The sequence below is a fragment of the Scaptodrosophila lebanonensis genome, unplaced genomic scaffold (assembly GCF_003285725.1).
Source record: "Scaptodrosophila lebanonensis strain 11010-0011.00,11010-0021.00 unplaced genomic scaffold, SlebRS2 tig00000053-arrow-pilon, whole genome shotgun sequence".
NCBI lineage: Eukaryota > Metazoa > Arthropoda > Insecta > Diptera > Drosophilidae > Scaptodrosophila > Scaptodrosophila lebanonensis.
The window spans coordinates 4,714,527-4,724,674 of record NW_022060548.1 but is presented as its reverse complement, the minus strand read 5'-3'; the positions used below and the strand labels follow the sequence as shown (position 1 = coordinate 4,724,674).

Genomic DNA, 10,148 nt, shown 5'->3' with positions numbered 1-10,148 from the left:
CAGCTTGACGCAAGTCGACAAATGAAATTTTCACGCGGCTGATGAGCGCCTCGTCCACCAGTCAGTCAACCAGGACATGCAGGACACTCGGCCCAGGTCACGCGCCATGGCCAACAAGCAGCGAACAACGTGCGATGAAAGACCCCAGATTCACCGCACAAACATTTTAGCATCACCCACCAAAAAAATTAAAAAAAAAATAGATTAAAACTTGCACAAATTTTAATGGAATTTTTTTTTACCCATCGTTGGCGGCGTTGCGGAAATTGTTGTCGCTTTGATTGTAAAGCGTTGGCTTACACATCACACACACACAGGAGGGTACATGCGTGTGTTTATCTGTGTGTGTTTGTATGTGTGTGTGTGAATGTGCACCACAGTTGACAAAACACGAAGCGAGCAAATTTAGTGAACAGCTTACAGTGCTGTCGGATATCGTTTAAAAATAAAGTCTTTAATATTTTTATACAACTAAGATACAGGCAATCAAGCGACCTAGCTGGGTATGAGATTCTATTAAAAAATCGTTCCGATACACTACGGGAATACAGTACTTCAAATACAAAACGCTTTATAAGAACTATGGAGTTGAACCTAAAATGATAAAACAAGTCTCGACAGTTTTAAAGTTCTTTGAACAACCGAATGGTTGGTTTTGAATATTATGTTTGTTTTTTGAATAATAAATCGTGCAGAAATTAAAAATCATATTCAAGAAAATCGGAAGTCTCTTAGACAATACTGAGAAGAATACTTAGAACATTAGACTTAAATTTGACGCTCACTTGCAAAAGTACATCTATAATCTAAATTATAATTCCTACGTATCGCACATTAATAATAGTGAGACAAATAGTATAAAAAATTAAATTAAAAATATAAAATAATAAAAGAAAAAATAATTATATTATAAAATTAAATTAAAATTAAATTATTTAATTATTGAAGCTAAGGGAAATATTAAGAAAAAATAAATAAAAAAGAAACAATTAATAATTGTAATTGTTTGACGTTGAATCAAATAAAACTGCATTAAATTTGTAATTAAATGAAATGGAATTAAACTAGAAATAAATAAACTAAATTACAGTAAATATTTATTATCGTAATCTGGTGTTTGTAAGGACAATCTAGAAGTATATTCGTTATGCAAAGCATTGTATAAAAAGTGTGAAAAGAAAAACAAAACATTTCGAATAGTGGTATGAATATAAAAAATTTTAATTTCTGATAAACCAAACTAACATTTACAACAGCAAAACTTAATAAAAATAAATTAGACATAGTATCGAATTAACAATTATATACAAATGTATTTACATGCCATTCAAAATCAAATCTAAACACTGAGGTAGCTACAGCTATCAAACCAATTCCATGCATGTCCCGCCTATAACTTGCTATGCGTGTAGAATCTGTCCCATAGTTCCAGTTTTTCGAGCTCCGGCAATGTCTTGAACTCAAACTGTTCGCCAATATTCAAGCACTTGACGTCGCCTCCCTTTTCCAATGGCGCAAATTTCACCGACTCAAGGGTCTCACAGTTGGGATCACCATTGGCCGCAAAGCTGGTCCAGATATCGATCATACCCGTAATTACCTGATGCTCGGGGGAACCAGGTGCCGATTGATGTGAGAGCATGCTGTGAAAAATATAGCACAGATCATCGCCATGGCAGACACCACGCATCTCAGGGCCGCACAGCACGATGCGAATGGCATTGCAGAGCTTGGAGTCGTAATCGAAGCGATACAAAAAGGTCGGAGCACTGCCCAGTCGCACGCGTTCCAATACGGTGCGATAGATGGGATGCCAGAACTCGCGATATGACTCCAGCTCCAGAAATTTCATTATGTTGGCCTGATTGCAAGGCTCGTCGCCGAAGTAGGCACGTTTCAGCTGCAATCCGTACTGCTCCCGCAATTGTGCATTATCCTCAGCTCCCATATCGGCTGGCAGCATATTCTTGCAGTTGCCCACCTCGTCCAATGTGGCTGGGCGACGGATGACCTCTACAAGAGAAATATGCATATATATATGCGAATCATAACAGCTTCCTCTCATCATTTCACTCACCTGGGTAGAAGAGTAGGCCTTCAAAGCTGGTGCCGCCAAACATCATGGGCACCCGTTGGCTCCAGCTCTCCTGCATTAACTGTAACGGTGGCTTCGAAATGACGCACTGTTCGCTTTGGTAGGGCTCCACGACGGGTCCGAAGGCGAAGAGCACACGATGGTGTTTCTCCTCCTTACTCAGCACCGTGGCGGCTGCTTTGACCAGATCACTGCCCTTGGCCTCGCGCAGGAACTCAAAGATCTCCTTGTCCTTGTGTTCGCCCGTATAGCCAAGTTTCTGGGCCAAACGATAGGCCCAATCATTGCGCGGAGGCTGCGCCCAAGGACACAGCGCACTGCCCGACATTACAATAGCCTTGTGGAGCAGACCCTCGGTCTGTGGGCTCAGCGTAAGCAGGTGGGTTGAGGCTCCGCCAGCGCTCTCACCGAATAGCGTTACGTTATTGGGATCCCCACCAAAAGCCTCAATATTTTGTTGCACCCACTTGAGCCCCATTATCTGATCCTTAAGGCCGGCATTGCCGGGCACATTGAGCTGCGGATCGTCTAAGCTGAGAAATCCCAGGGCACCCAGGCGATAGGCTATGGTCACCAGCACCACATCTTTGGACATGAAGAAGTCCGGACTGTACATGTCGCGTGAGGCTTCGCCTACTTGAAATCCGCCGCCATAGATCCACACCAGCACCGGCCGTGGATTGCTTGGTTGTAGCTAGAAAATAATACTCGTTATTGTCGAATAAATTTTTTTTTACTTCCATCACTTACATCTTTGGCATACACATTCAAATAGAGACAATCCTCAGAGCCGGCATATTTGCGAAAGAACATGTGAGTCTGCAATGGCTTCTCCCCCACCGAGGTGCAATCCAGCTCCCTCTCCCAAGGCTCAGCCGCCTCAGGCGCCCTGAAGCGCAGCTCTCCCAATGGCGGCTTGGCGAAGGGGATCTTCTCAAAACTGTAGTAGCTCCCGCCCCAGATTGTGTTGCGCTTGACGCCCCGCACTGCTCCCAGTTTCGTCTTGACCACCGAGAATATAGTAGTTGTCAACTTACGCTGATCATATTTAAAGCTGAGCACCCTGGAATAGGAAAAAGATAGAGAGAAAATATAAGAACTGCTTTGCATTTACAAAACAATATTTTTATTATAAGATATAGGCAGATATTTTGTATTTTAAAAAATGGTTACAACTTAATCGTCATTTGAAATCTCCAATTTTGTATGTCATTTCCATTTTAAAGAATGGATTTCTGATGGTTGAGTATAAAATTCAAGGTACTTAGCAATCAATAGATAGTCAAGAATATCGATGAATCGTGAGTTCTTCATGTCAATATCGAGTCAACTTTTAAGTATGGAACGACTCATGTAACTAACAGTTATGTATTTGCAATTATACTAAGAAGCTAAGAAAAATCAATTGAGCCTAACTTAAAGTCCTGTCTTGGAACAATTTTTATCAATAGGAGAGTATCGACGTAACGGATAGCATGTGTATTTCTAATACTCCTAGGATAGAATGGATATTTTAAAGTAAAAAATAATAGTACAATAAAATCAAAAGCGAGCTACTTATTGTTTAAGGTCGGCCATTTACTTTGCAAAACTAATTATTATTACACAGCTAGAAACTTATATGCAACCTTTAAAATTGTATCGAGATAGTATGGAGTAATAGTACTCATACTTCAAAGGTATCGAAAGAATTAGTAACATTGCAAATTTATTGATATCCAGAGATTTCCCAAAAGCCACACCTATTAATAAATCTTCTCAAAATCAGAAGACAAGTTCAGAAGAATGTAACCAAATTATTTAAAATTAATAACCTATTACTCGAATAGCTCGAACTATTATGTAAACATTAGTATATACATAAAGTGTTAACTTGTTTACTAACTCATCGCTGCTTAGCGGCTACTGAATATTAAATCAAATCGTCTGTGGGGAGTATTCACTGTTTGCGCATTTTATGGCACAGTGTCTCGAGCGTTTGCGCAACCAGCTTGGATGTTTTGAATCATGCTTTGGGCGAACCTTTTGCCGGCTGTTTCAATGTCGTTGTTGTCGTTGTCGGTGTGGTGCGGTGTGGTGCAGAGTGGTGCGGTGTGGTGCGGCTTGTTTCGAAAGTGTTGTGTTTCTTTTGACCAACCCCAACTCACTTAATATGCAAGAGCGGTGCCTCCATTCGCTTTTGTTGCTCTCGGCTTGCGCCTTTACACTTTTATTGCCTATTTCTAATTTGTTTGTCTCGTTGTCAGTGTTTTGTTGTTGCTACTTGTATTGTAGGTGTCAGACCTCCTCATGGGATTGCAATTCAATTACGTTTTATTGCATTTTTAGACCATTTTCATGTCTGTTCGTGTACTTGAAGTTTTGAGTTAATCAATCATTTTATATTTAAGCAGCATAGTCGCATCGTTGCACTGACATACTTTAAATTTTTATGACAGAACAAATGCATACAAATTCACTTTATTATGCCTCTGACGAGCTAAATACAACAATTTGTAAGTTGATCATGGAAAATAAAAATAAAGATACAGTTCAAAGATTGCATGCTTTATGGCGATACGTGTATCGCTTGTCTAAACACCCTCACTAACTATTAGTATTTAATATTTTGTTTTCGAATAAGCTGGTCAGCTTGAAAATAAGATGACGTTAATGCAAATCGAGTATCAACAACCTGCCCGATTAATGAAGTAAATGAAAACGTCGCCGGCATTTTTGTCAATCAACTCAATTATTTATATTTAACAAGCTTTAGTAAATAAATGAGAATATTAATTACAAAAGGATTACCATAATCGTACATACATTTTTTAAAGCTGAGAGAAGCATCAAAATTATAATCGAATATAAAAGAACTGCGAAACTGAGGTTTGAAACTAAAGAAGAAGTATAGTCTGTATTTATGTATTTAACTTAATTTCTTAATCAACATAGAATCACATATAGATACAAACAATATAATTACAGCTAAAAAGATAAAAAAGCCTCGATAGTTAACTAGAATATAATAGTATAATGTCCGTTAAAGCCAAAGATACTAACAGACCTTACAAGTTAGAAAAGTGACCAAGGAATATAGAAAGGTGAAATTTATTTATAATTAGATAGCTTCATGAGAAAAACTAGAAGAAAAATCCTCAAAATCCCAATAAACATTCAGTGGTCAAAATAAAAATATTTATGCTCTTATCACTGGTAAATATCAATTCAATCGAACCATACATCCTAATACTCTTTAATGGCATCCACAAACACAAAATGTTGTTGCAAAGTCGTCAGAAATCCAGATAAACCCGAATATAATTTTTTAATCATTTATGCCGGTTTCTCGAAATTTTAGCAGCATTGCGATTTAGATTTCATCTGATAATCAGATTTGAAGCGAAAAGCAATTCTTATATACGTTTTTTAAGAATCCGAGCAATAATATAACAAACAAAAGGTTGTTACATTGCTTTAACTAATAATGGTATTTAAAAGATTCTCTTCTTCTAGTTCGTTTTTGGCAATTGGTAAGTATTGGCAAATTATAACAAGCAGTTTAGATAAGAAGTCGTAGCTTTAATGTAGAAGGGTTTCAAAGACTTCCCAGAAGCATTCAAAAGTTAAATCAAGTCATAAATTTAACAACTACAAATTTGCTTACCTTATCAAGAAACCAAACAAAAAACAAAACAAATGATGCGATGTCTGCGGCTAATCAGCTAAACGTACATACATATATTAATTATTTAGTTGCACTGATTAAAGTCCGTTAGACAATTTAATTGAATATGAGCATATAGTTCGAATCGACGCCAAACAAATGAAGTATCAATTAAAATGCAAAACATAAATGTATTCTTTATTTAACGTGTCATATGATTTACATAAATCAGACACCGCTATTAAAGCTGTAACTAATTCATTCAACTACAAATAGAAGGCGCCATTAAATAAAACAGAAAGCGTGGAAAATGTGCGCAGTCATGCCAATTTAGCAAATCGTTGCAAACAACCGCAGCACCTGGCAACAATAATAAAATATCGTATCGAACTGCACAGAACACTGAAAGTTGTTATCACAGTAGCAACTTGCTATACTATTTAGTACGAGTATATACTATACATATGTGCCTACAAATGCACAGAATTTTTGGTTTTATTTTTGAGATAAGGCCTCGCAAAAATATTACAAAAACAAATATGACTCACAGCTAACCTACGAGACTAAGAGAGTTTCCATAGCAAGCTTGTTTAAGCCAGAGAAGCAGACAGATGGAGGGCGGAATCTGTCTATATTGGTTTACCCCATCTTTCTAATTAATTACTGTATACAAATAGGATCCGCGCTATTTATTATAACTCCTGAAACCTGTCTTTAAAGCTAAGATTTTTCCCATATTCGAAGTACATAGTCTGGAAACTTATTTTCTTTGTTCCATTTTTGAAACGATATGCGTCGTGTTTTTGGCGAAATCGTTAAGAAGAACAAATGCAAGTGGTGTAGTGTTTTTTGAACCAAACTAGATTTGACGGATCGTTAACCACAAAACTTTTCCTAATGACAGTAATGACAGCATCAGCAATGTCTCTAGTTTTTAATCGAAAATGTTAGGGTATCAATTCTTTTATTTGCTTAATATTAATATTCTAGGTCGCCTTCGATGCGACTCGTCTTCAAGGCTTTCTCGACCCTCTTTTCACACTTTTCACACCAGATTTTTCGCTATCGAAACACCTTGTTTGTAGGGCTTTTAGATTTGAATCTAATTCTACAAAATACTTGTAGTTAGTGCACTGCAGTTTTTTTTCGCAGCAGCTTCAGGGTAAATAATGAACCCCACAAAGAAATCTACATAAATATCTATATCTATTTACTTTTTGCATAAATATATATATTAGACTTTGATTGAATACTTGTGTGATGTGTAGAAAACGAGGTGCTGATACATACTATACAACTACCTAAAAATAAATTATAACTGGTCTGAATACCTAACAAGACAACTAAGATTTTATGAGCAACAATATGTAATGTGGTTGCAGCCTTCTGCTTCTAGTTCTTGGAACTAAATGCAAGTAGTTGACCCTTTAGTGCATAAAATTAGTAGTCTTTGTTATTTCATCTAAAGTACTACATCTATTAGCGAATTAATTGTGTAGGCAAACTTTCTTAAAGCAAACAACTTTTTATCTTTTTTGGAGATTCAAATGTATTTAAAAAATGTAGGAAGTAATATAAGAACAAAAATAAACATTGCCATCAAAATGAGAAATACGGAAAAATATGCCCAGTTTCGGGCAAATCAGTTGTAAATTGTAACCAAATACTTGCTGCCACAATTGCAATTGAAAAATTCAATAATTAACACATTGCGATATTTACAAACTGTAGGCACAATCGTTCCTTGCCATGAACTAATAATACACAATTAAAATGTTTAATTGTTGGGCTTGCTGGCTTTTAGTGGTCAACACTTTTGGCCAACTGCAAAAGTAATTGTTATTACGCCCACACGCGATTAGCAAAAAGCAAGTGGCTTGCAATATGTTTAAAATTATAAAGCGGCCGCAATAAACAATTCAAAGTGTACGTGCAAGTAATGGCAAACAATTGGCGAAATGTAATGAAAATTATTTGCACGAAAAGGAGCAATGACATAAACAAAAACAAAACGTGGCTAACAATAACACAAAAACAACAGCAAAGCCCTCTTCTACTCACATGTATGGGGTCGGCATGAAAAAAGTTAAGCGAAGCGCGCATTAAGTTTATGCAAAAAATCAGCAGCAAAATTTTATGCAACAATTTCACCAACAACAACATATATTTTGTGCAACAGAGACAGACAACGGATAACGGATAATGTATGGCAAATGATCGTGGCAATAACAATAACAACAACATTAACCGCAGCAGCCACGGCTTCAAATCTGCAAAAAAATTCAGAGTTGCTGCAACTTGCGAGACCTCAAAAATCCGCAAACAAAAAAATGAATGGAAAAAACCAGCGAATGTTTTTCGTGTTTTAATTTTATTTTATTACTATTTCTTTTTCTGTTGTAACTTACTTAAAGGTCAGCTTTATCATATCCAAAAATCGCATTGCCATATCTGCAACTGTTTCTTTGAATTTGTTGATAAATGCAGTCACAAGTCCGCAATTTGAACTGTAGCACAAAAATTTGATTGTTCGCTTTTTTGTTTTTAGCACCAAATTAACAATTGAATGTAATAACTGAGAAAAAACAAGCACCAAATTTCACGCTCGTTGGCCAAGTGCGGGCAAGAGAAAGCGTCCAAGAGACCAAATTCCAGTCCTCACGTACACGCACAAACGCGAACACACACGCAGATAAACGCGAGTAACTCGTACCCGTACGTTTAATGACAGGTCACGGAAGAGGGGGATACACAACGCACGCTTCAAATGCCGCTCACCAATGCGCTCAACACGAATGTGCGCCACAAACTGAACACGATTACAAGATCGTCGCTCCGAAGAAAACTATGGGAGCATATCGTGCGCCCCAAACGCGAGCGACAGCGATAAACGCCGCCACAGATACACAGATACGGCGAAGAAGAGAGACCCAATATGAGCAGCGTTTAGAAACAGCTGTTCAGTTAAGTTCGCTCTCTTGGGCAGGCCTGTGAGTCAACGCTGGTGTGTGTGTGTGTGTGCGTAGTGCAATGTTCTTCATAATACCCTTCTCTGAAACCGATACATTACTTGGTGTGTGAGTTTGTACGTATGTAGGTATGTATGTACATGTATGTATGTACATGTATGTATGTATGTACCGTTAGCATGACGAGACCAATGCAAATCCCATTTGTTTGCTTCACTTGTCTGAGTCAGTCATTACTCCACCTACAGCTTCATTTTCACGCACTCGGATAATATGTCATAACACAATGGAGATTATGTTAAAAAATATAACTTAGGATGTGTGCTGATATGAAATATTTGTTTGTTTAAAAAGATAATGAATTCGAAATGAAAATTGAAAACATTTTTGTATTTCAAATCTACGTAGTATTTTTATAAAGTGAAGTTATAATAAAGCTTATGTTGTAAAGCACAGGGGGTAGAGTATATACTTGTAGCTGCTGTTCAGATTAATTTAATTTTTTAGCTCGTTATATACACGTTATATTTATATATACAAAAGTAGTGTAAAAAGCCGTGTAAAAAGACTTTGATCATATATTGTTTTAAATCGTGGTAAATGGGATAATGTCGTGTAACCAGATATAAAAATTTTTAATTTTCAAATCGTGTTAAATCAAAACCGTGTAAAAACAGAATTAGGTATATACATATGTGTTGGGATAAGTATTATTGCAATGGTCTGATAACCGGTTGTGTTGGCAGTGCCATGAAATGAAAAAGCTTTGGCGCCAACATCATTTTTGAAAAAAGCTCACAGTCTTGAAAACTTTTTGTGCTTTCAAGATCACTGCTACATATATGTATAACAGACTATCAGTCAAAACTGTTAAGTTAATGTCATGTTATGTAAATGTAAATAAGTATAAAAGCTCGGGCCAATTGAAGGAAGCTCTAATGCTATTGTATTAATGTTAACAGTTTTCTGCTAAAAAGCTTCTTGTACTTTACATATTGGAGATCACATAACAGACTGCTCAGAAAAACAAATGCTTATGTATAAATTATACAAAAATGAAGGAACTGCTAAAGTTATTTAAATAAAAAAAGATAAACCCCTTTAAAAATAACGTAAAATAATACATAATAACTTAAGACCTTATTTTTGGAGATTGAATTCGAATTTTAGAATATTTAAGCAATTAATAATCAAATTAAATTCAAATTAATAAGAACATGTTCTAACCTCCTTTAACTAGTGGAGCATCTTGCAAATGACTTAACTGTTAATTACCAAAGCCCAAAAACTTGTATTACACCTGGAAACTACGTCATAATTTATGACAAAAAACTATGCAAATTTAATGAAAACACTTGAAAGCTAGCCAAAATAAATGTTTATTTAAAAGCGGGCAGAAAATATGTGGCTTAGATTGCAGTAAGCCCCAAAAGTGTTG

At 36.4% G+C, this 10,148-nt stretch overlaps 1 protein-coding gene across 1 annotated transcript; it reads right to left on the bottom strand.

Annotated features, from left to right (window-relative positions):
• Positions 1 to 1,190: 1,190 nt before the first annotated feature.
• Positions 1,191 to 8,530, bottom strand: LOC115623326 (esterase B1). Its single transcript, XM_030517587.1, has 4 exons — positions 8,150 to 8,530; positions 2,846 to 3,158; positions 2,078 to 2,789; positions 1,191 to 2,013 (listed from the first exon to the last, which is right to left on the bottom strand). The coding sequence occupies exons 1-4, from the start codon at positions 8,188 to 8,190 to the stop codon at positions 1,391 to 1,393; spliced, it is 1,689 nt and encodes a 562-aa protein (XP_030373447.1). The 5' UTR covers positions 8,191 to 8,530; the 3' UTR covers positions 1,191 to 1,390.
• Positions 8,531 to 10,148: the final 1,618 nt, after the last annotated feature.